Source organism: Pseudorasbora parva, chromosome 12 (assembly GCF_024679245.1).
Source record: "Pseudorasbora parva isolate DD20220531a chromosome 12, ASM2467924v1, whole genome shotgun sequence".
In the NCBI taxonomy this organism is placed as follows: Eukaryota; Metazoa; Chordata; class Actinopteri; order Cypriniformes; family Gobionidae; genus Pseudorasbora; species Pseudorasbora parva.
In genome coordinates, this window is record NC_090183.1 from 6,877,378 (window position 1) to 6,897,952 (window position 20,575).

The following is a 20,575-nucleotide window of genomic DNA, read 5'->3' on the forward strand; positions in this document are numbered from 1 at the left end:
GCTAAGCTAGGCTAGCAATGGGTGCGTCAGACAGAGTTACTGCACGCACTGAGATAATAATGGACTTATCTAACTCTGGGGGAGACGGTGAATACCAGTAATCTAAAGTCCCAAAAATTTGACGTGTTGCTTTAAATGTGAAGATACACAGGGCAACTTTTTTTGAGCTTTGTTTTTTGAGCGATGTTGCTTGGTCACTTTCCTACTATTGAGAATGGTCAACACACTTCTGTCTGGATACTTAAGATCAGTCGTGGTCCCTCACATGGTTGCCCATTGGCGACGACATTGCTCAAAAAGTTGCCCCGTGTATCATCACCTTTACGGTACATATATACATGAAAACTATGTTCTATAAACAGAAACATTCACACTGTCTTTTTTCACTCCAATTGGTTTTCGCTCCCAAAAGTAGCTCTTCATCTACATAAAGTACATAGTCACTCACCATGAAATATATATATATATATATATATATATATATATATATATATATATATATATATATATATATATATATATTTTTTTTTTTTTTTTTTTTTTTACGGAATGTTTCTTTGTTTACTATAATTGACTTATCCATGCACATCATACTTTTTTTTGATTCATGTTGCAGTGGAAGTATTTATGAATGAGTCATTGATTCATGATGTAAGTTTACTTTTTTAATAATTCAAATTAATAATAAAAAAAAGTAAATGTAGCAAATAACATTTTGTCAGAACCTCTGGTAAATGAGGTTATTTTGTTCAGTTGTTTGATCAGAATCGTAGAGTCTCGTCGTACGTTTTTTTTTTCTCTTTCCAGAAGCTGCTTCACTCAGATATGTACGTCATAATATGGAAGAAAAGTCTATCACAACTTCTATTTCATGCTGATTCGTGCTGAAAATGTTAAATTTTGTTGCATTGCTGACACGCGTCTACATCCTGTCGCCAGCGGTCAGTGTTGCTAGTGTGGCCGCAAATCCCCAGCTCTCCATTAAAATGAGTGGGGTCATGTGATGTCGCTGTGTGTCAGTGGTAGTGTAAACGTCAATGCGATAGTTTTCACCATGTCATGTAGAAACACACTTCATCTAATCAATACCTGAATGGTATAATCACCTTGTTTTAAAGATGTTTTGCATGGAAAAAGATCACATTACTGAAGTAAAATGTTTTTGTTTTTTTAATATGATACTTTTTCACCCTTTGAGATTGCTTTAGTGTTATTTTACTGTCATACTTTTTTTTCTTTTTGTTTTTAAGTTTCAGTTTATATATATATATATATATATATATATATATATATATATATATATATATATATATATATATATATATATATATATATATATATATATATATATATATATATATATATAATATTTCTAGCTTTAATGTATTTTATTGCAGTTTTAGCAATTTTAGTACTCCAACTTAATTCAGTTATTTACTAAGACAACATTTATTTTTAGTTGAAAAGTGTTTTATCTAATATTTAGCCTATATTTTACTTTACTTCACTTACTTTTACTTTATTTTATTTTTATTGCAGATTTGAATAATTTTAGTTCGAACAATAGCAGCACTGTATAGCTGCAGTGGAGTCTGATGTTGGCGAGTAGTTAAACACAATAGCACACTTCCTTGTCTTTGTGTTTTGTGTTGGCAGAACAGATCTTTAACTGTCACCACCGCGCTTGTATTGTCAGATCCTTGTTATTGAGACTGTTGTGGTCATCAGACTGTGGCGAGGTTAGGTCGCTGTACAGGACATTTAACACTGTAATAATAATCTAGAACAAATAAAATAATAACACATTTTCCAGACCGTTATCATTTCTACAGGAGAGGATATTAACTTCCACGAGTGTCTGCAGTTGTCAGCAGTGTCTTGTGGGTCTGTCATGTCAGCGTATTACAGTGATTAGACCCTGAGCCCCTCAGATCCGCGGCTGTCCACAGGGACTCAGGACTTATCCAGATGACCTGTCACATAAAATAAGATTTTTTAAAATCTGAACATTAGCGTTCGGTTGTGGCAGCGGACATGTGATTTAGGTCTAAAAGGGATAAAAAGTTGGAATAAAAGACATGCTTCACTGATCAATTAGGTTTTAAGTGATTTTTATATATTTATGGTGTATTTGAATAGGGACAGATACGTACAATACATAGATAAAATACATGGATAAAAGTAAAACAACAGCCATCCAATGCAAGTATCACAGTGCTTTGCAATGCACATAGATTATTAAATTATGAGATATGATTATAAAAGGGCATCATGAAATATGATCTGTGATACTATATAGAGCCTTGTTTCCGACAGGGAGTAAAAAATAATTAAAAAGGTTGCGTCTTTTTTTCACAGTTGCGAGTTTATATCTCTTAATTCTTCTTTTTTGACATAATAGTGAGTCTAATGATTCTGACTTTATAACCTACAATTGCAAGTTTATCTCAGTTTTTAAGAATCTCACAATTAAAGGGTTAGTTCACCCAAAAAATGAAATTGATGTCATTAATGACTCACCCTAATGTCGTTCCACACCCGTAAGACCTCCGTTCATCTTCAGAACACAGTTTAAGTTATTTTATATTTAGTCCGAGAGCGTATCCACGGTTATGCACACTATTCTGTCCATGTCCAGAAAGGGAATAAAAACATCATCACAGTAGTCCATATGAGACATCAGTTAGTTCATTAGAATCTCTTGAAGCATCGAAAATACATTTTGGTCCAAAAATAATAAAAACTACGACTTTATTCAACATTGTCTTCTTTTTTTTTTTCAATCCTCAAATAAAAATTAGTATGGTTATGAATCAGTGTATTGATTCATGATTCGGATCATGTGTCAAACTGCCAAACTAATAAAATCACGTGACATTGGCGATCCGAATCACACAATCATTCGAATATACTCCAGGGTTTCTACTGATACAAAGCCATATGCTAATTGGTAAGGTAACCCTTTAACTAACTGATGTCTCATATGGACTACTTTGATGATGTTTTTATTCCCTTTCTGGACAGTATAGTGTGCATACACTTGCATACGCTCTCAGACTAAATATAAAATATCTTAAACTGTGTTCTGAAGATGAACGGAGGTCTATCGGGTGTTGAACGACATTAGGGTGAGTCATTAATGACATCAATTTCATTTTTGGGTGAACTAAGTCTTTAATAGACAATCAGTCAGAATTGTGAGATATATAATCTTACAATTCTGACTTTTTTTCTTGCAAATGCTGTGAGTTAATATTGCAATTCTGACTTTATTTCTTGTAATTATGGAAAAAGTCAGAATTATGCACACAATTGTGAGATAAAAGTCGCAATGACCTTTTTGGATTAATATCCAGTGAAGAACAGTTTTGTTTCAGTTTTTAAATCAAATAGTTGTGCAGTCTTGCCGCTCTAACGGTGAGCTGTTCAACCTGCCAGCTCGTCCTTATCATGATTTCCGCCATGAGCTGATAGTCACAAGTCCAGTGTGGTTTTGTTTGCTGCAAAATTGACCTTTGCTTTTGTTTATGGTTTCTGCTCTGATGCATTAACCAGCCTGTGATCTTCAGAACGCAGCGTGAAGTGACATTTCCTTTTAAGCACGCTATTGCAAACTTTTATGTCTGTCAGATTAACATTAATGCAGGTTGACAGACAATACAGCGGCTTTTGCTGTGCATTCTGGGACATTTGTTTGTGTTAGCTGGGACAAAATGAGGAGCCCAACCTGCTCAGCCTCTTTGTTTCATTTGTTCACAAAACAGATAACATAACCATAGAGGAAATCAGTAATCTAACCCAGTGCTGAAAACAAATACTAGAGAAATGAAATTTTTTGGGGAGCTTTCTAGTCTTGTATTTAGAGCCTATGGGTGGGCAAAATTACATTAGACACTATTAATCGGTAGAGATTTTGGACTGTTGTCTCTATATCAGTTGCGATATAAAAAGCTTATGTTTTGCATGCATTTTTAGGCACAGGAGATTTTAAACTGTTGAAGCATAATTAGCAGCGAAAGACAACTAATTTCAGTATATGTGCGCATTCTCTGAGAGACACACGGCATAAAGCCGCTGCTCATAGAGCGCATGAGAACTGAAATTAGTGATTTTTGAAAATACTGTTTTTTTACACGCGAAACATGAACTCATGTTATATGGCACACTGTAAACATAATCAAAGCTTCGAAAACACGCGAAGAACGGGACCTTTAAGTTTTCAAATGACTGAAGAGAAGTTGTTACATTTTGTTATTAATAAATGTTTTAAAGGTCCCGTTCTTCGCGTGTTTTCGAAGCTTTGATTATGTTTACAGTGTGCAATATAACATGAGTTCATGTTTCGCGTGTAAAAAAACACAGTATTTTTCACACAGTTTACTTATCTGTACACCGCTGTTTCCTCTGTCCTAAAAACGGCCTGATGATTTCCTTGTTCTATGAAGTCCCTCCTTCAGAAAAACGTAACGAGTTCTGATTGGGCCAGCGCTTCCCGTGTTGTGATTGGACAGCAGCTTAGCGCATGTTACCCGGAAAGGTCCCGCCTCTTACCATAACGAGGAGATACGCACGCTCAATTTTATTACAAAAATGTCTATATTGCCTTATCAATTTGAGCCGGAATCAGACCCGGAGATTATCGAAGAGGATCGATTACAACCTGCTCAGGAAAGACTTTTGCAGGATGTTTCAGAATGGTCTATTAAGTAGTTGTCATAACAGCGTTGCACTTTGTGTAATGAGTTACATAAACTGTTAAACGGACCAACTTAAATAATAAAATACACTTACCGGTTGTTGTCCAAAAACAACGCCTTCTCCAGACAAAGAGGGAACTGCGTCATCTTTTAAGAATAATCTTTCTGCGAATCCGGCATTAAACTGATTGAGATTAAGGAAGCAGTCCTCAGCAAAATGTGCTGCACATAGTTTTAAATTGTGATTATAATTTTCCGGAACCAAGTTAAACATAAACTGTAGCCATTGATCTTTACGTACAGCGTCCGTGGGAAGGCCAAACAAAGGTGATTTGACTCCGGGATGAAAATAACAGCGTTTCAATGGCATGGCGACAATCACACTCTACAAAAACAACACTTCCTATTCTCGACGTGCGAGAGCAAAAGGACCACGCGCCCAAATTTGCGTGTTCTTTTGGGCGGAGGGTTCGTCAACAAACGGTTTTAGTTGCGTCATTAAACCCGGAAGTGCAGCGGTGAAGTCCAAACCGGCCGTTCGCTGTAGGCTTTGAAAGGGAACTTCTGTTAAATAAATTATCTTGCTTGGCATTGAACTTTGAGCTTTATAATTTTACAGGTATTATTTATGCTCTAACAGCAACATTACACACTAACTAAAGTTTGAAAGATGGAATCGCGAAGAACAGGACCTTTAATTTTGACATTGCGAACAGAGGTCAGATATTATAATGCATAAAAGTCTTGTCTAAAAATGGCATAGCAACCCGTGCTTTCGGGATATATATATACAATATAGTTATTTTTGCTTTATATATATATATATATATATATATATATATATATATATATATATATATATATATATATACATGTGTATGTGTGTGTGTGTGTGTGTGTGTATATATATATATATATATATATATATATATATATATATATATATATATACATATACATATACACATATACACAAGTTATTGAAATTACTTTGTATAATTACGTGATACGATTTTTCGTCGAGAGCCCATTTGATGAGTGATGTTTTCCTGTTTACACACCTGTATTAAGACATTCTAGTGATTTGAACAGACATTTAACCCTAACCCTAAGTATGAGCAGTAGTAATAGTAATATTAGACAAAAACTATCAAATACCCTTTCTTTGAAAGTGTCAAAGACCTTCATTTTGCTGTGGTTATTTTCTGCATTGTAGACTCACATCAGACAGGAATTCAATTTGTCCAGTTTGTCAGAAACTAGCTGGACATTTGAATCAGGTCATTTTCTCTTGGTTGTGAGAAAAACACTGATATTTCCAATTCAGACAGTAATAAAGTTGGCAGTTAGTGCCTGTAAATAATTAAATGACATTACAATCCCATAAAAACAATTATTGTCCTAATTGGGTTAGTCTCCATGATCATTGTTAGTGGCTTCATGTGATTTCGAGATGGTTACACTCATAAAGTGTGTTACATCTTTGCTGTCTGCCTGAATGGCAAGAATGCCAGATGGACCTACATGGAAGACGAGTGAATGAAAGGGAGTTGAAAACAATTGAAGGAAGAACCGGATGGACTGAATGAAGCATGCATGATGAAAGTACTCTCTTTTCATATGGTCTGTTTACTCAAGCAATTTAATAGAAGCTGGCCTTTATGTGTTTCCTGGTTACAGTCGTGATCCCGTAAACACACACACACGCCCCCTCTGAGATAATGATAGACTGCACAGAGCCACTGAACACACAATGTGACAGCAGCAGTTGTCTTGTGAATGGGATGGAGCTACTTGTGTGTTGACCTTTGACCCAGTTAAGACCAGTGATTATCAGGGCATGTCCTTCAGTGATGGCTATAAACAGCTTTTACAGGGCTGTGTGATATTTATACACATACACACACGTGCAGTACTCACTATTTAAAGTGGAGCAATTATGATTTTTTTTCAACTCTTCAACTCCAGTTGTTGTCTAACCTCTGAGATCAGGTCAGAACTTCTACACACGTGCTGTTGCAGAGCATAAAGCAGATGTTAATTAATTGAATATGTAGATCATGAGCTCCATAAATCATTTTTGCTGCTTTCTTTTGCCTTGTTGTCCTTTCTCTTTCGCCATCTCGTCTGGTTTGCAGGTTCAAAGGGCATATACACACATGGCAAGAGAGAGGGAGAGGAGATAAGGACAGCGGGATGCAAAATTAAGTGTGAGAGAAAAGTAAGAAAACCAAGAGAGTGGGGTGAGAAAGAGAGAGAGAGAGAGAGAGAGAGAGAGAGAGAGAGAGAGAGAGAGAGAGAGAGAGAGAGAGAGAGAGAGAGAGTGAGAGAGAGAGAGAGAGAGAGAGAGAGAGAGTGAGAGAGAGAGAGAGAGAGAGAGAGAGAGAGGGGGGGGGGGATTGGAAAGTGCTATGCTGTCTCACTCACAAATACCCTCTTTCCTCACCATGGTAACAGTCCCTATCCGATCCTCGCAGGAACTCGAGTTCCTGTTGTGAAGGATTTAAGGGCTACTGAAATGCACATGTAGGATATTAGCTCAGAAGAAAGTGACCTCAGGTCAGAGAGGATTTCTCATCTTTCAGAATTTAAAAACATACATTTTATGAAAGTGTTATGCGTTCTATGCCAGTTCTGTTTAATATCAATCTACTTTCTTTTTAATATCAATGTACTTTTTTAGCTAGTGATGGCATGAGTTAAAGGATATAACTGCATAGGCAGAAATGGTTTATGGTTATCACCTCAAGTCTCATGCTAGAGCATGGAGGTTGATGTGTAGGTTATATGAAGTAGTAGCTTTGTTCCAAAACCTAGATTGAGCTGCCCACCTAGAGAAAATTTTAAGGCATCATATTAGCAGATCCCTGACACAAAGCAGTTAGCAGTAAGCATCATAATAGTTCTATCTTGTTTCTCCCAAATTTTTAAAAAGTTAAAGCAAACTATTTTACCTAACATTTATGTATTTTTTTGTGTTTTAGACTTCGGCTGAGTCATTTTGTAGGCCAGCCCATACTTTAAAGCGCATCATCCTGGTTCAATATCATTTTTCCATCACCCCTGTAAACAACAAAATTCTTACACGTTTTATTCAGCAAGATAAACTTGGCTTTTAGGATTTTTTGAAGACTGAATTACAATCTTCAGAAGTAAAAAGATAAACGTGGCTAAAGGAACTACACCACGGTTGCACAATAAGCTTCTGACAACTCTTTCAGTTTTTATTTAAAATCTATGTGGGAAAATTTGACTGGATGTAATTAGCATGAGCGTGATTATAAACAAAACGAGGATGTAAAAGTGGACTAGCAAGTAGATGGGTTTAGCTGTTCGGTGTGATGATGCTTAATTTTCCAGATAACCTCTTTAAATTTAGCCTTTTGTTAGCAACCGCTTTTAAGGCAAGTATTACTAGATGTATTTTATGTTGTAGAATAAAACATGAAAAAACCTTGAGATTGTGTTGACCACAAACCATATTTCAGGCATTTACCCAAAAACATATTCAAAAAACTAATTGATGATGGAACTTCAACTAATATCTAGGAGTTTTGGACCAAAATCTCCTGTTATTTTACTCTGTGGCCATCTTTGAAACGCCTCTCGTCTCGGGCATGCAAGTCTCGAGCATATAAATAAAAATCTTCAAATCTGTTCGCCAAGCTTACGATTAAATTTCATATTCGAAACCAATGAAATCTGACAACTATTTCATACATCTTGTGTCTAAATGCTCGGAATCATGGCCAGAATACTGCATTTTTCACGCTGGACCACGCTACTGCACATAAACAGTCCTAAGCGTGCGTCTCAGAGCACGGACGGTTTCTACAGGAACCGGAGCTTCTAACGGCAGCTGCAGTGACACAATGACTAATTGCTGATTGGCTCCTTTCTTAAGAATGCATATTCCGCCATATTCCGCATTGCAGTTTCTCCCATTCATAGTAACACGAGTGCACCGTCTTTCTATCTATAAAATCTTTGGTTTGGACTCTTTTGGACTTCCTCCTGCACTCTATTAAAGTATATTCTTGTTAGCTTAACAACCATGCCTTAGAAGTTGCTGCTTATGTAGATAGTAAGACAGGCTTAAAAGGTCTTACTTATTTGCTAGGCTTGTAAATGCATGTTTTTACAAATTGAGGGGTGAGGCAGCGTCATTTTCTGTGGAAATGTACAACATCTCAAGCTTGAGCATGTAAGCCACAATATTTCTTGAAAGAGATGAAAACAGATAGAAAATAGAAATGTTTACAGAAGAGGGAATATTCTGCACACTTTAAGGATTTATCACACTATCAAATTATTATGGCGTGTCAAATGGACAGGATGTCTAGCCCATGTGATTAGAGTGAGCTCAGTGTTGTGGCTGTAGGTCATATGCCCTGCATTAGTAAGGGTTTGGATTGCCCAGTCTATGAATACATAACCATTTATGAAATAAGCCTTAGGGATGAGACCGTCAGATACTAAAGTTACACTTATTAAAGTCCCCATTAAATCAAAATGGATAATTCTTATTTTTTTATGGAATATTGCAGTGTTTATTATAAGTGATTTTTCCATTTTATTAATGTGTCTTGTAATCCATAATCAAAATAACTTCCCCTCCCACTTGCAGTGACATCTCTTCTCTGATGATGTGTTTACTGGCTCGAGGGTGGGGCAATCTGTCACTCGCATGAGATCCACCAGTAGCAAACCACAACCATCCAATCTATTCCCAATGGACAAACTCAAACCCCGCCTTTCATTTGTTCTCGTTTCAGAAGCCGTTTCCCTCAGATATATGTCACAATAGTAAAGAAAGGACTATCACAACTTTTATTTCATGCCAAATTTAAACTGTAATATACACACTGATTTTACTAGAACAAACAAATCAAGTATTATCATGCAGGACTCATTCAGGTGTGCAAGTTACAACAAAATAGTTTCCCCCAGGGCGTGCAATTCAGCATAAAAGACTACTTAGTGTTATTGTTTAGTGCTTTAGGAAGAATTTGACATGTATGAGTAGGAGAATGTGACTGAATCGCCCCACACCCTTCCCTCTGGAGCGGGCATCAGGAGCAAGGCAGTGTCCATTCTGTGGCGTGAGCTCTAAATAAACAGGGTGTGCCACCTTTAGCCAGATCCAGTCATCTGTGTCTTGCCTCTGGATCCCAAATAAATGTTTTTTTTTTCTTTTGCACACATAAACACATTCTACTTTTCTTTTCTAATATTCTCACTTTTTTTGTGTCAAAAAAAAAAATTTTTTTTGGTATTATGTTGTCCATGTTTCTTATTGGTCAGGTATTGTGAGTTGTTTTTTGGCATGGACTGGCATAGCTGTTCTTATGATCTCACCGAGAGGAATTTCTGAGCTTGATTTCCTGTTCTGGATGTCTGAGTATAACACAGCTTAAGCACTGACCTCACAAACGGCCGCATTGAGTCGTGATACTCTCCAGCCATGTCAATTAGAGCGTCACGTGTTTCATAAATTCATTAGATTGCCGCCGGCTGTTGATGGAGATTTAATTCTGACTAGGGTGAAAGGGTTTGTATATGGACGTTTCTAAGGAACGTTGTTCTAGGTCAGGCTACTCTGTTTTCTGGAATGTTGGAATGTGTGCCAGGTAGGAAATGTGGTCAGGCCAGTTTGTTAGTCGTCAGGTGTCTCGTGTTGCACCTGATATACCTGAAACATTTGGGCACACCTTAGATAACTGTTGATAGCTGAATGCATTCCTGGTACTTGACGTCAAGGTCATGAGTTTGATTATGGAATGCATGAGCTTATATGTATACCTGAAAACATTGCAAGTCACTTTGAAAAAAAGCATTTGTAATAAACCGGCGCGATGACTCCGATCTTTCAAATATTCATATTCTTGTTTAATCGACAGGTCAACCTCAATAAACCCGTCTCTTGCGTGATACCCAGAAATTTTTAATATTCCGATCTAATATGATTTCTGACCTGTAAGGCTGCCAGAATAATAATCATACACTGTTTGTTAATAGGTCAGAGGAGAACTTGCACCCCGACTGAGTCAAGTTTCTCCCAAGGTTTATTTTTCTCCATCATGCCCTGGTGGAGTTTTGGTTCCTCGCCACTGTCGCCTTTGGCTTGGCTTGCTCAGTTGGGGACACTTACATTTCGATCCAAGTTATTCAACTAATTATACAAATAAAATGTATTTATTAGGTCTTAATTCTATAAACTATAACTGATCACTGCTTTGAAACAATCGTCATTGTAAAAGTGCTATATAAATAAAGTTGATTGTTTGATTGATTAATCTGCCAAATGTAAACGCTAAGGCACATTTAGATTTTTTCTCTATAAATAATTATTTCCTTGATTAACTTATTCCTTTTTCTCTCTCTGTTGTTTTTTCTGTAACCTGTAGAAGGACCCAGACTATCTGAAACTCTGGTTGGAGATCTTCATCGGCTCCTATGAGAGATGCCTGGATGTGGATTTTGAGAAACCGCCAACCAGGTAGACTTTACTGCAGTCCAGCTACATTCATCCATCATTCTGATGCACTTAAACCTCATGAAGACAGATCAGGAAAAGGCTAATTAGTTCACAGGTCCTTGTGACAAATCTTCAGCTATTTCTAGACTAAAATAAGGGCCAAAGTCTTGCATATCCAGATTTTTGACTGTTAGCATCAAGTCTGGTCCACCTTATTCAGGCAGTCCACTGACTAGCCCGTTTTGAAAATGTGTAGTTTTGAATCTTGAATAATTTGGATTCCCTGAATTTGTGTAGAAGCTGAGACTGTATAGGGCAGAGATGGTTCTCTGGTACATACTATATGAATGGGAGAAATCATAACACCTAATATGGCATAGTGTTGTCAAAAATATTAATATTATTTTGTTATGCATCTCGGTGAGTATTAACATAAAAACGGTCGTAACCCATTCAAGAAGAATGTGTTACAGGAGCTGTATTTTGATTCCATGCGTGCGTTACGTCCATAGACCGTAAAAAAATATGGACGACTCAACATCCTCCGTTTCCGCTTGCCAGAGTTGAAGCTTTCAGGCGGCCTGCACGACATTGATTTCGGGACCGGAACTGCGCAGTAGAGAGCAGGAAGTACAGTCGCGATATCAAAAGCTCGCCCACGCTCTCACAGATGCAGAACAATTAATTATGTTGGTCTATAATAAACAGTTATGGAAATGTAGAAATTAAAGCTTAAGCTCCAATCTGCTCCCAAAAATCCTGAAAAAAGTCAGTTAGTGCCTCAGTGACAACTTCGCTTAGAGAAGACGTCCCCCCCACATTTTTATAGCATCAAATAACTAACTAAAACTAAACTTATTTTAAAAATGAACACTTGAAATGAAATCATTGTGATGATAACTGCTAGCCTGACAATCGAGGCGCGAAAACTTCCGTTTCTGAGAGGGGTACAGCAGGCTTGGTTAGGTCTTAAAGGGACAGTAATCGAATACACGTGCCACTCTCTATGTTGTTAATGTTATTCAAACTATAAAAAGACAAACGATCACTCACTGCTCTTGACTGATTAACGTTTGTGACTTTAATGGATTAATCTTTATTTAATTTTTTTTACAATAAATATTATCCAGTGTTATTTTAAATTTGATTACTTTTTTTAAATTCAATTTCTTACCTGAATACTTTTAGACCTACTTGAAAAAAGAAACCAGTCTATTTCATTTTTATCTTTATTCTATTGTATTTATTTGTGCTATTGTTAGTAATTTCTTTGTTCTTATTTTATTTCTGTTTACTCATCTTTTTAAATTCAATTTACCATTTGAAATCAAGCTTCCTTGTGCTGTATGTAAGTTATTGCAACAAAATCTCAGCCCAGTCTTTGTGTGTCTGTGTGTGCACATAATTGCATGGAAAAAATAAGGGGGGGATGAGATAAGGTGGGGGGATTTACAGAAGGAGAGTGTCGAAGGATTTATGTGGCGATAGTCCAGAGTGTGTGGCATGAGAAAATCATTCTGGCTCTCCCAGCTGTGGTCATGTGATCATGAAGTGCTTAGACTGTCAGATGACATTACGTAATGCAGAGCGAGAGGAGAGCCAGGAACCGACAGACCGAGAGAGGGAGATTGGATTGTAATGGGTTTATTTGTCTCAGCGCTCTCTCTCCTTCACAGCTGTGCCGCTCTCGCACAGATCTGCTTCATTGCTGTGAAGTTCTCTCACGCTTGCTGGTGCTGGAAGAACACACTCTTATAGTGCAGTAATTGCCTTTACAGTCGCGATTGCAGGTAGTTACTCTGTTAAAAAATGACAGTTCTGTCATCAATTGCTCAGTCAAAACCAATATTTTAGTGTTCATTTTCCATGCAGCCTCAAAAAAAAAGTTTTTAAAATTGTACATAAAACAAAGATCATTAGACCATGTTTTAGAAAAAAAAAACTATTTCAGTCGTTCTGCTTCAAAGTTTAATTCAATGTGTTACCTTACTGTTTCTTTGCTATGAATTGTTAAATTTACTTGCAATTTCTGAGTGAAAATCTTCACTGAACACTTCACAATAAGGTTCCATTTGTTAATTGCATCAGTTAACATGTACTAACTATGAAACACTTGTAAAGTCATGTATTAATCTTAGTTGGTGTTAATTTGAACATTTACCAATGAATTATTCAACTTTAATATTTATTGGACTTGAGCTAACATGAACTAACAGTGAACAGTTTAATTTTTATTAAATTAAAGGTCCCGTTCTTCGCGATTCCATCTTTCAAACTTTAGTTAGTGTGTAATTTTGCTTGTAGAGCATAAATAATACAGGAAGTGCAGGGATGTAATGACGTCACTAGAACCGTTTGTTGACTAACCCTCCGCCCACAAGAACACACAAAAAAGAGGGCGTGGTCTTGTTGCTCTCCCACGTGGAGAAGAGCGCGCATTCAGCGCTTGCATCTCCCCGTTATGGTAAGACCTTTCCAGGCAAAGTGCGCTAAGCTGATGTCCAATCACAACACGGGAAGCGCTGGCCCAATCAGAACTCATTATGTGTTTCTGAACGAGGGACTTCATAGAACAAGGAAATCATCAGGCCGTTTTTAGGACAGAGGAAACAGCGCTGTACAGATAAGTAAAATGTGTGAAAAATACTGTTTTTTTCAACACGCGAAACATGAACTCATGTTATGTTGCACACTGTAAACATAATCAAAGCTTCGAAAACACGCAAAGAACGGGACCTTTAACAAAGATTAATACATACTGTAACATACACCGATCAGGCATAACATTATGGCCTAATATTGTGTTGGTCCCTTTTTTGCTGCCAATGCAACCCTGACCCGTCCTGGCACGCACTCCACTAGACACCTGAAGGTGTGCTGTTGCACCAAGATGTTAGCAGCAGATCCTTTAAGTCCTGTAAGTTGCAAGGTGGGGCCTCCATGGATCGGCCCTGTTTGTTCAGCACATCCCACAGACGCTTGATTGGATTGAGATCGGTGGAATTGAAGGCCAAGTCAACACCTTAAAACTCATTTTAACACCTTAAAACTCAACACCTTAAAACTGATGTGCTGTTAAACCATTCCTGAACTATTTTTGCTTTGTGGCAGGAGCATTATCCTGCTGAAAGAAGCCACAGCCACCATGGAATACCGTTTCCATGAAAGGGTGTACATGGTCTGCAACAATGCTTAGGGAGGTGTTATGTGTCAAAGTAACATTCACATGGATGGCAGGACCAAAGGTTTCCCAGCAGAATATTGCCCAAAGCATCACATTGCCTCCACCCGCTTGTCTTTTTTCCACAGTGCATCTTGGTGCCATGTGTTCTCCCAGGTAAGGGGACGCACACACACACGGCCATCCACGTGATGTAAAAGAAAACGTGATTCATTGGACCAGGCCACCTTCATTGCTCTGTGGTCCAGTTCTGATGTAATCATGCCCTCTTTTGGCCCTTTCGGCGGTGGACAGGGGTCAGCATGGGCACCCTGAATGGTCTGCGGCTGTGCAGCCCCATACGCAACAAACTGCGATGCACTGTGTAGTCTGACACCTTTCTGTCAGAACCAGCATTACCTTTTTGAGCATTTTGAGCTACAGTAGCCATACATCGAACCACACAGGCCAGCCGTTGCTCCCCACGTGCATCAATGAGCCTTGACCGCCCATTACCCTGTCGCCAGTTCAACACTGTTCCTTCTTTGCACCACTTTTGATAGATACTGACCACTGCAGACTGGGAACACCCCACAAGAGCTAGAGTTTTGGAGATGCTCTGACCCAGCCGTCTAGCCATCACAATTTGACCCATGTCAAAATCGCTCAAATCTTTACGCCTGTTTCACACCGCAAGCGTGAGCAGCGCGTGAGCTGCACTTCAGCGTAACTACACCTTGACTGCAGCTGCAGACGCGCGAGTGTATTCACACTGGAAGCGTTGGTGCAGCGTCACAGCAGCGGCTCCCACAATGATAGAGCCTATACCTGTCTGAGTATTAAATACTAAACTAAAATAAATTATTATATTTTCTGCCTAGTTTACTTTACTTTTTATAATACTTTCACCCAAACTGAATAATTAAAACAAGTTTAAATGGGTAAATCTTCTACAGATGATTTTTATTCTTCGTTTTATTTTTCTGCATTTTGAGCGCTTTTGTGATATTATATTTATTTTGTCCATCAAAAGTGTGCTTTCGTTTTGCACCGTGACTGCAGCTGCAGACCGAGAGCCTTTACCTGTCTGAGTATTAAATACTAAACTAAACGAAAGTTTGTTATATTTTCTGGCTAGTTTACTTTATTTTTTATAATCATAACCATACTTTCACCCAAACTCAATAATCAAAACAAGTTTAAATTGCTAAAATCTTCCACAGATATTTTTATTCTTCGTTTTCTTCTCTGACATACTCCAGTTATTGTTCAAATACACTACACGTGCTTCCTGTGTGCATTTTAGGCACTTTTTGTGTGAAATCACATTTATTTTGTCCTTTAAAAGTGTGCTTTCACTTTAATTGAGCGTCAGAAGCGTCAGCAGCGCAGCAAAAATAGGCTCGCAGCCGAAACCCCCGCTTCACTGCTGCTCACGCGACGCTCCTGCTTGACGCTCACGTGCTGCTCCTGCTCCCGGTGTGAATGCACTCATTGATTAACATGGGCGCCGAAAAAAATACGCGCTGCTCACGCGCCGCTCACGCTTGCGGTGTGAAACGGCCGTTATCCTTGCCCATTTTTCCTAATTCAGACACATCAACTATGAAGGCCAAATGTTTTAATGGCTGGGTAATATATCCCACCCCCCACCCTCAACAGGTGCCTTGAGTGTTATTCACTTCACCTGTCAGTGGTCATAATGTTATGTACTGATCAGATATTGCTCATTGTTAGTTTTTGTTAGTTAATGCATTGATTAACAATAATGATAACAATAAATACCTCATTGTAAAGTGTTACCATTTTTTTCATTGTAGTCAAGCATCCCAAAATAACAAAGCACCATATAAGTTTCATACTCAAAACATATGGACTATTTAAAGGTAGGATAGGCAATTTTCAGAGCTGCTAGCGATAGCAAGTTAGCTTTGAAAGCAGAAGATCCCACTCTCCAAAACCACACCTTCATCAAAACACTTGAACACAAACGGCAGAGTTTGCAAAGCGTCATGAGATGAGAGACTACGTTAACCTACCGCATGCCTCAAAACACATAAAATTACAATAATAATGAACATAAACAATTTAAACACTGACCTTTACTACCTGACTGCTGCAGATTCATTTCATCGTTGATAGTGTTGCCATTGAATCGAGTCTAACCGCTCTGAGTATAACATCGAGGGTTTGAATCTTTTCCAAATTACAGTAGTTATGGCGTAAACGAAGCATAAGCTTGTTGTTTTGGTTTAGGAGGAACTGTAAAAGGGGCTGCTGTTTCGGTTGTGGTGTTTGTTGACGAATGTCTGTTAAACTCATAGCATGAAATGCGCCGGGAAGGTGCACAGAGGTATAAAAAACAAGTTGACAGGCAGATAGGACATCGTACCATTGCATTCAGATCGAACGGATATTTTATGGTTCTACGCCTTCCACAGACAATATAACTGTATATAAATACATTTAGACCACTTAACCTAGTGATTGCTATCAGGATGTGAAGAGACTTTCAATTAGCACAACAAGAAATGTTTCTGAAACAAATGGGTACCCTGCCTTTAATAATGGTTTTGCATCGTTAATGGTTTTGCAGGTTGGAGGAGACGCCCCCCGTCATGACACTGCTGCCTGATAACATCCTGCAGGTGTTGCGTCTGCAACTGCTGCAGTGTGTGCAGAAAGCGTCTGAGGGGCTGGAGCCCGAGCAGCAGACGTTAGCTCTCCTGCTCCTCAAGTTCCTCATCGTCATCTGCAGGTCAGTGGCCTGATGAGAGAGCTGTATGACTAAGAAAAAAAACTATTGCAGAAACAGATCGGTGTTGAGATGGTTAGAAATGCAAATAAACTAAAGAAAAAGTCATTTCAACGTCTTTTTTGAAAATATGAAGTGCATCGAATCTCAGTGAAAACAGAAACTGGACACCCGTGGTCCTGCTGAATGTTTCATGAGTACTCCGAGCACCTGCTGCTGAAGGTTCATGTGTGGTTTCCACTTTCAGCGACACTTCGAGACTTTTCAGGGTCTGACGATTGCTCGAATGGCAGCTGCTGCTCATTTACACACACACACACACACACACACACACACACACACACACACACACACACACACACACACATACACACACACACACACACACACACACACACACACACACACACACACACACACACACACACACACACACACACACACACACACACACACACACACACACACACACACACACACACACACACACACACACACACACTCTTAAAGACATCCCATAGACATCCCATAGAGGAGCAAAGTAATATATATTGTTACAAAAGATTTATTTATTTCAAATAAATACTGGTTTTTTTAATCTCTTCATCAAGAATCCTGTATCATGGTTTCTACAAACAAAATATAAAGCAGCAACATTGATAATAATAAGAAATGTTTCTTGATAAGCAAATCATCATAGAAAGTTTTCCGAAGGATCATGTGACACTGAAGACCGGAGTAATGATGCTGAAAATTCAGCTTGGATCACAGGAATAAATTACATTTTTCAATATATAAAAAAAATAGTCATTTTAAATTGTAATGATATTTCACAATTTTACTGTTTTTACAGTATTTTTGATCCAATAAATGCATGCAGTCTTGGTGAGCAGAGAAGACTTCTTTCAAAAACATTAAGCAATCTTATGGACCCCAAACTTATGAATGATACTGCAGCTCCTGGGGCAAATTTGTCGTCTTCTTTAAACGTTAAACACACACACACACACACACACACACACACACACACACACACACACACACACACACACACACACACACACACACACACACACACACACACACACACATGCACACTTCAGCAGCAGTCAGTGTGTGATGTATGATCGTAGGGGTGGCAGGGGAATCTCTCTGACAGCTAGAACTAATGGTCCTGTCATACGGCGGTCTATCCAATACAGCTTCACACACACACACACACACACACACACACACACACACACACACACACACACACACACACACACACACACACACACACACACACACACACACACACAGTTTCTCCACACTGACAGCTGTGTGATCTGTTTGACAGGAACCTGTCAAATGTGGAGGAGATCGGCACCTGTTCCTACATAAACCACGTCATCACCATGACGACGCTTTATATCCAACAGGTCTGACACGCCCTCTAAAACCACGCTTTCTGTTTATACATTCTTCCATTATTTCTTTTTTCTTTCTGTAACCATTATTTGATGGTCAAACAGTCCTTTTACCTCTTTCTCTCCCACTTTTCTTTTTTTCTCTTCCCTTTAATTTTTCCAATTCCTCTACTCTTACATCCTTTCTTTTGCCTCTCCCCTTTGCTCTTCATCATTTCTTATTTTTTGTCATTCCTGTTTCCTCTTCCCTTTCCTCTACTTTTTTGCCCTTTTCCTTTTCTCTTACTGTCCCTCCTCTTTCTTTTCCTGTTTTCATCTTTCTGTTTCATTTTCCTCTTTCTCCCATTTTCTTTTCCTCTCCATCTGCCTTTTCTTATTCCTTATTCTGTCTATGTATTCCTCTACATTTTCTTTTGACTTTTTTCCTCTCTATTTCCTCTCTATTTCCTCTTCCTCATTTTTTCTTTTTTTGTTGTGTCTGTTTCCTCTTCACCTTCCCCTACCCTTTCCTGTCATCTTCTTTTCATTTCCTCTCCTCTTCCTTTTCCAGTTTTCATCTTTCTCTTCCTTTCTTTTTCCTTTTCCTCTTTCCCTTTTCTCTTATTTTCTCTTCATCTCCATCTGCCTTGTCTTCTTCCTCATTCTTTCTCTGTATTTCTCTCATATTTTTGTTCCCTATATTTCCTCTTTCCTTTCCTCTTCCTCATTTCTTCTTTTTTTGTCATTTCTGTTTCCACTTCCATTTTTTTGCCCCTTTCCTTTCCTTTCATCTTCTTTTCCTTTTCTCTTACTTTCTTCTTCTCCTCTTCCTTCAATTTGAATTTTCCTTTTTTCCTCTAATTGCTTATTACTCTGTCTTTTTATTTAGCTGAAGAGTAAGACGAAAGAGAAGGAGCTGGCTGATCAGACACAAGCCGAGGAGTTTGTCCGTCACGCTTTGGCCTTCTGTGAGAGTCTGTATGATCCCTATCACAACTGGAGGCATCGCATTCACGGGTGAGATATGCAACCGTTGCCTCAATTGTTAATCCCTTAGTGCAAGCATGCACTAATCCAGAAGTTTCCTCATACACTCTGAATAGGGCATTATTAGGCAGCTAATCTGTAGAATATACCCATGTTGTTTGAAGAGCTGGAATGTGTGAAATAGCTGTGTTGTGTCAATGTTCAATGAAAATAATTTACTGACAAAGTAAATCATTTACTTTCTTAATATACATTCCTGGTCCTTTTGTGAATGATTCGTCAATGTTATTTTAAAGAAAAAAAAGTTTGTATTTCTAATCTTTTATCAAACTGTTTTAACTTTTCACCTCTGAAATAACTTCCCTTAGAAATACATGACATTGTCTGAAGTAAAATGCTCTGTAAATGTTGTTGCTTCAGTTATTTGACATAGCCATAATGACATGCCAGTGAAGAATCTGTATTTGAGGGTTTATTTTACAAGTCATGGTATGTTGCTATTTGTGCTGTGTGCTAAAACACTCAGTCAGCGGCAGTTCCCTTTTTTTCAGTAATATGACCCGCACATATACAGATCGTCGAGTAGGGTAACACGTTTACAGTGAATAACAAAGCTGTGTTTGACCAATAAACACATGTAGTCTAGTCTGGTTCTGCAAGTTCTGTGAAGAGCTTTTCTCCTTCCACTGTGTGTGTGTGTGTGTGTGTGTGTGTGTGTGTGTGTGTGTGTGTGTGTGTGTGTGTGTGTGTGTGTGTGTGTGTGTGTGTGTGTGTGTGTTTGTGTGTGTTTTTCAAAAGTTATTTGAGGGAAGGTGAGATTAAAGGCGTGCATAGCTACACTGTGTGAATTCGGACACTCGGGAGGTCGTGAGATGTTGCAGACGCTACGAGTCAGTTCATTTGATAATCGCATCAAATCAGCTGGTACACGACACGACTGTGCTGCACGGCGAGCCGGCGGCAATCACATAAGCTTTTGCGTTAAACACTGAGACCGGAGCTTTCAATGTTGGTGATAGCTTCAGATACAAAAAATAAAGAAAAGATATGTGTGCAAATGATTTGTTGAAAAGCAGAGAAGAGTAGCTATTCCTTTCAACTGAAACAACC

General features: G+C 38.3%; 1 protein-coding gene across 4 annotated transcripts in view; it reads left to right on the forward strand.

The window, feature by feature from the left end:
* The window catches only part of nbeal1 (neurobeachin-like 1), a 72,736-nt gene that overhangs the window by 3,080 nt on the left and 49,081 nt on the right, over nt 1–20,575 (forward strand). For all 4 annotated transcript variants that reach the window (XM_067458920.1, XM_067458921.1, XM_067458922.1 and 1 more), the window contains exons 3-6: nt 11,105–11,196; nt 16,932–17,093; nt 18,430–18,511; nt 19,368–19,495. In XM_067458920.1, the coding sequence (XP_067315021.1) occupies nt 11,105–11,196; nt 16,932–17,093; nt 18,430–18,511; nt 19,368–19,495 (464 nt within the window). The remainder of the gene's footprint in view (nt 1–11,104; nt 11,197–16,931; nt 17,094–18,429; nt 18,512–19,367; nt 19,496–20,575) is intronic.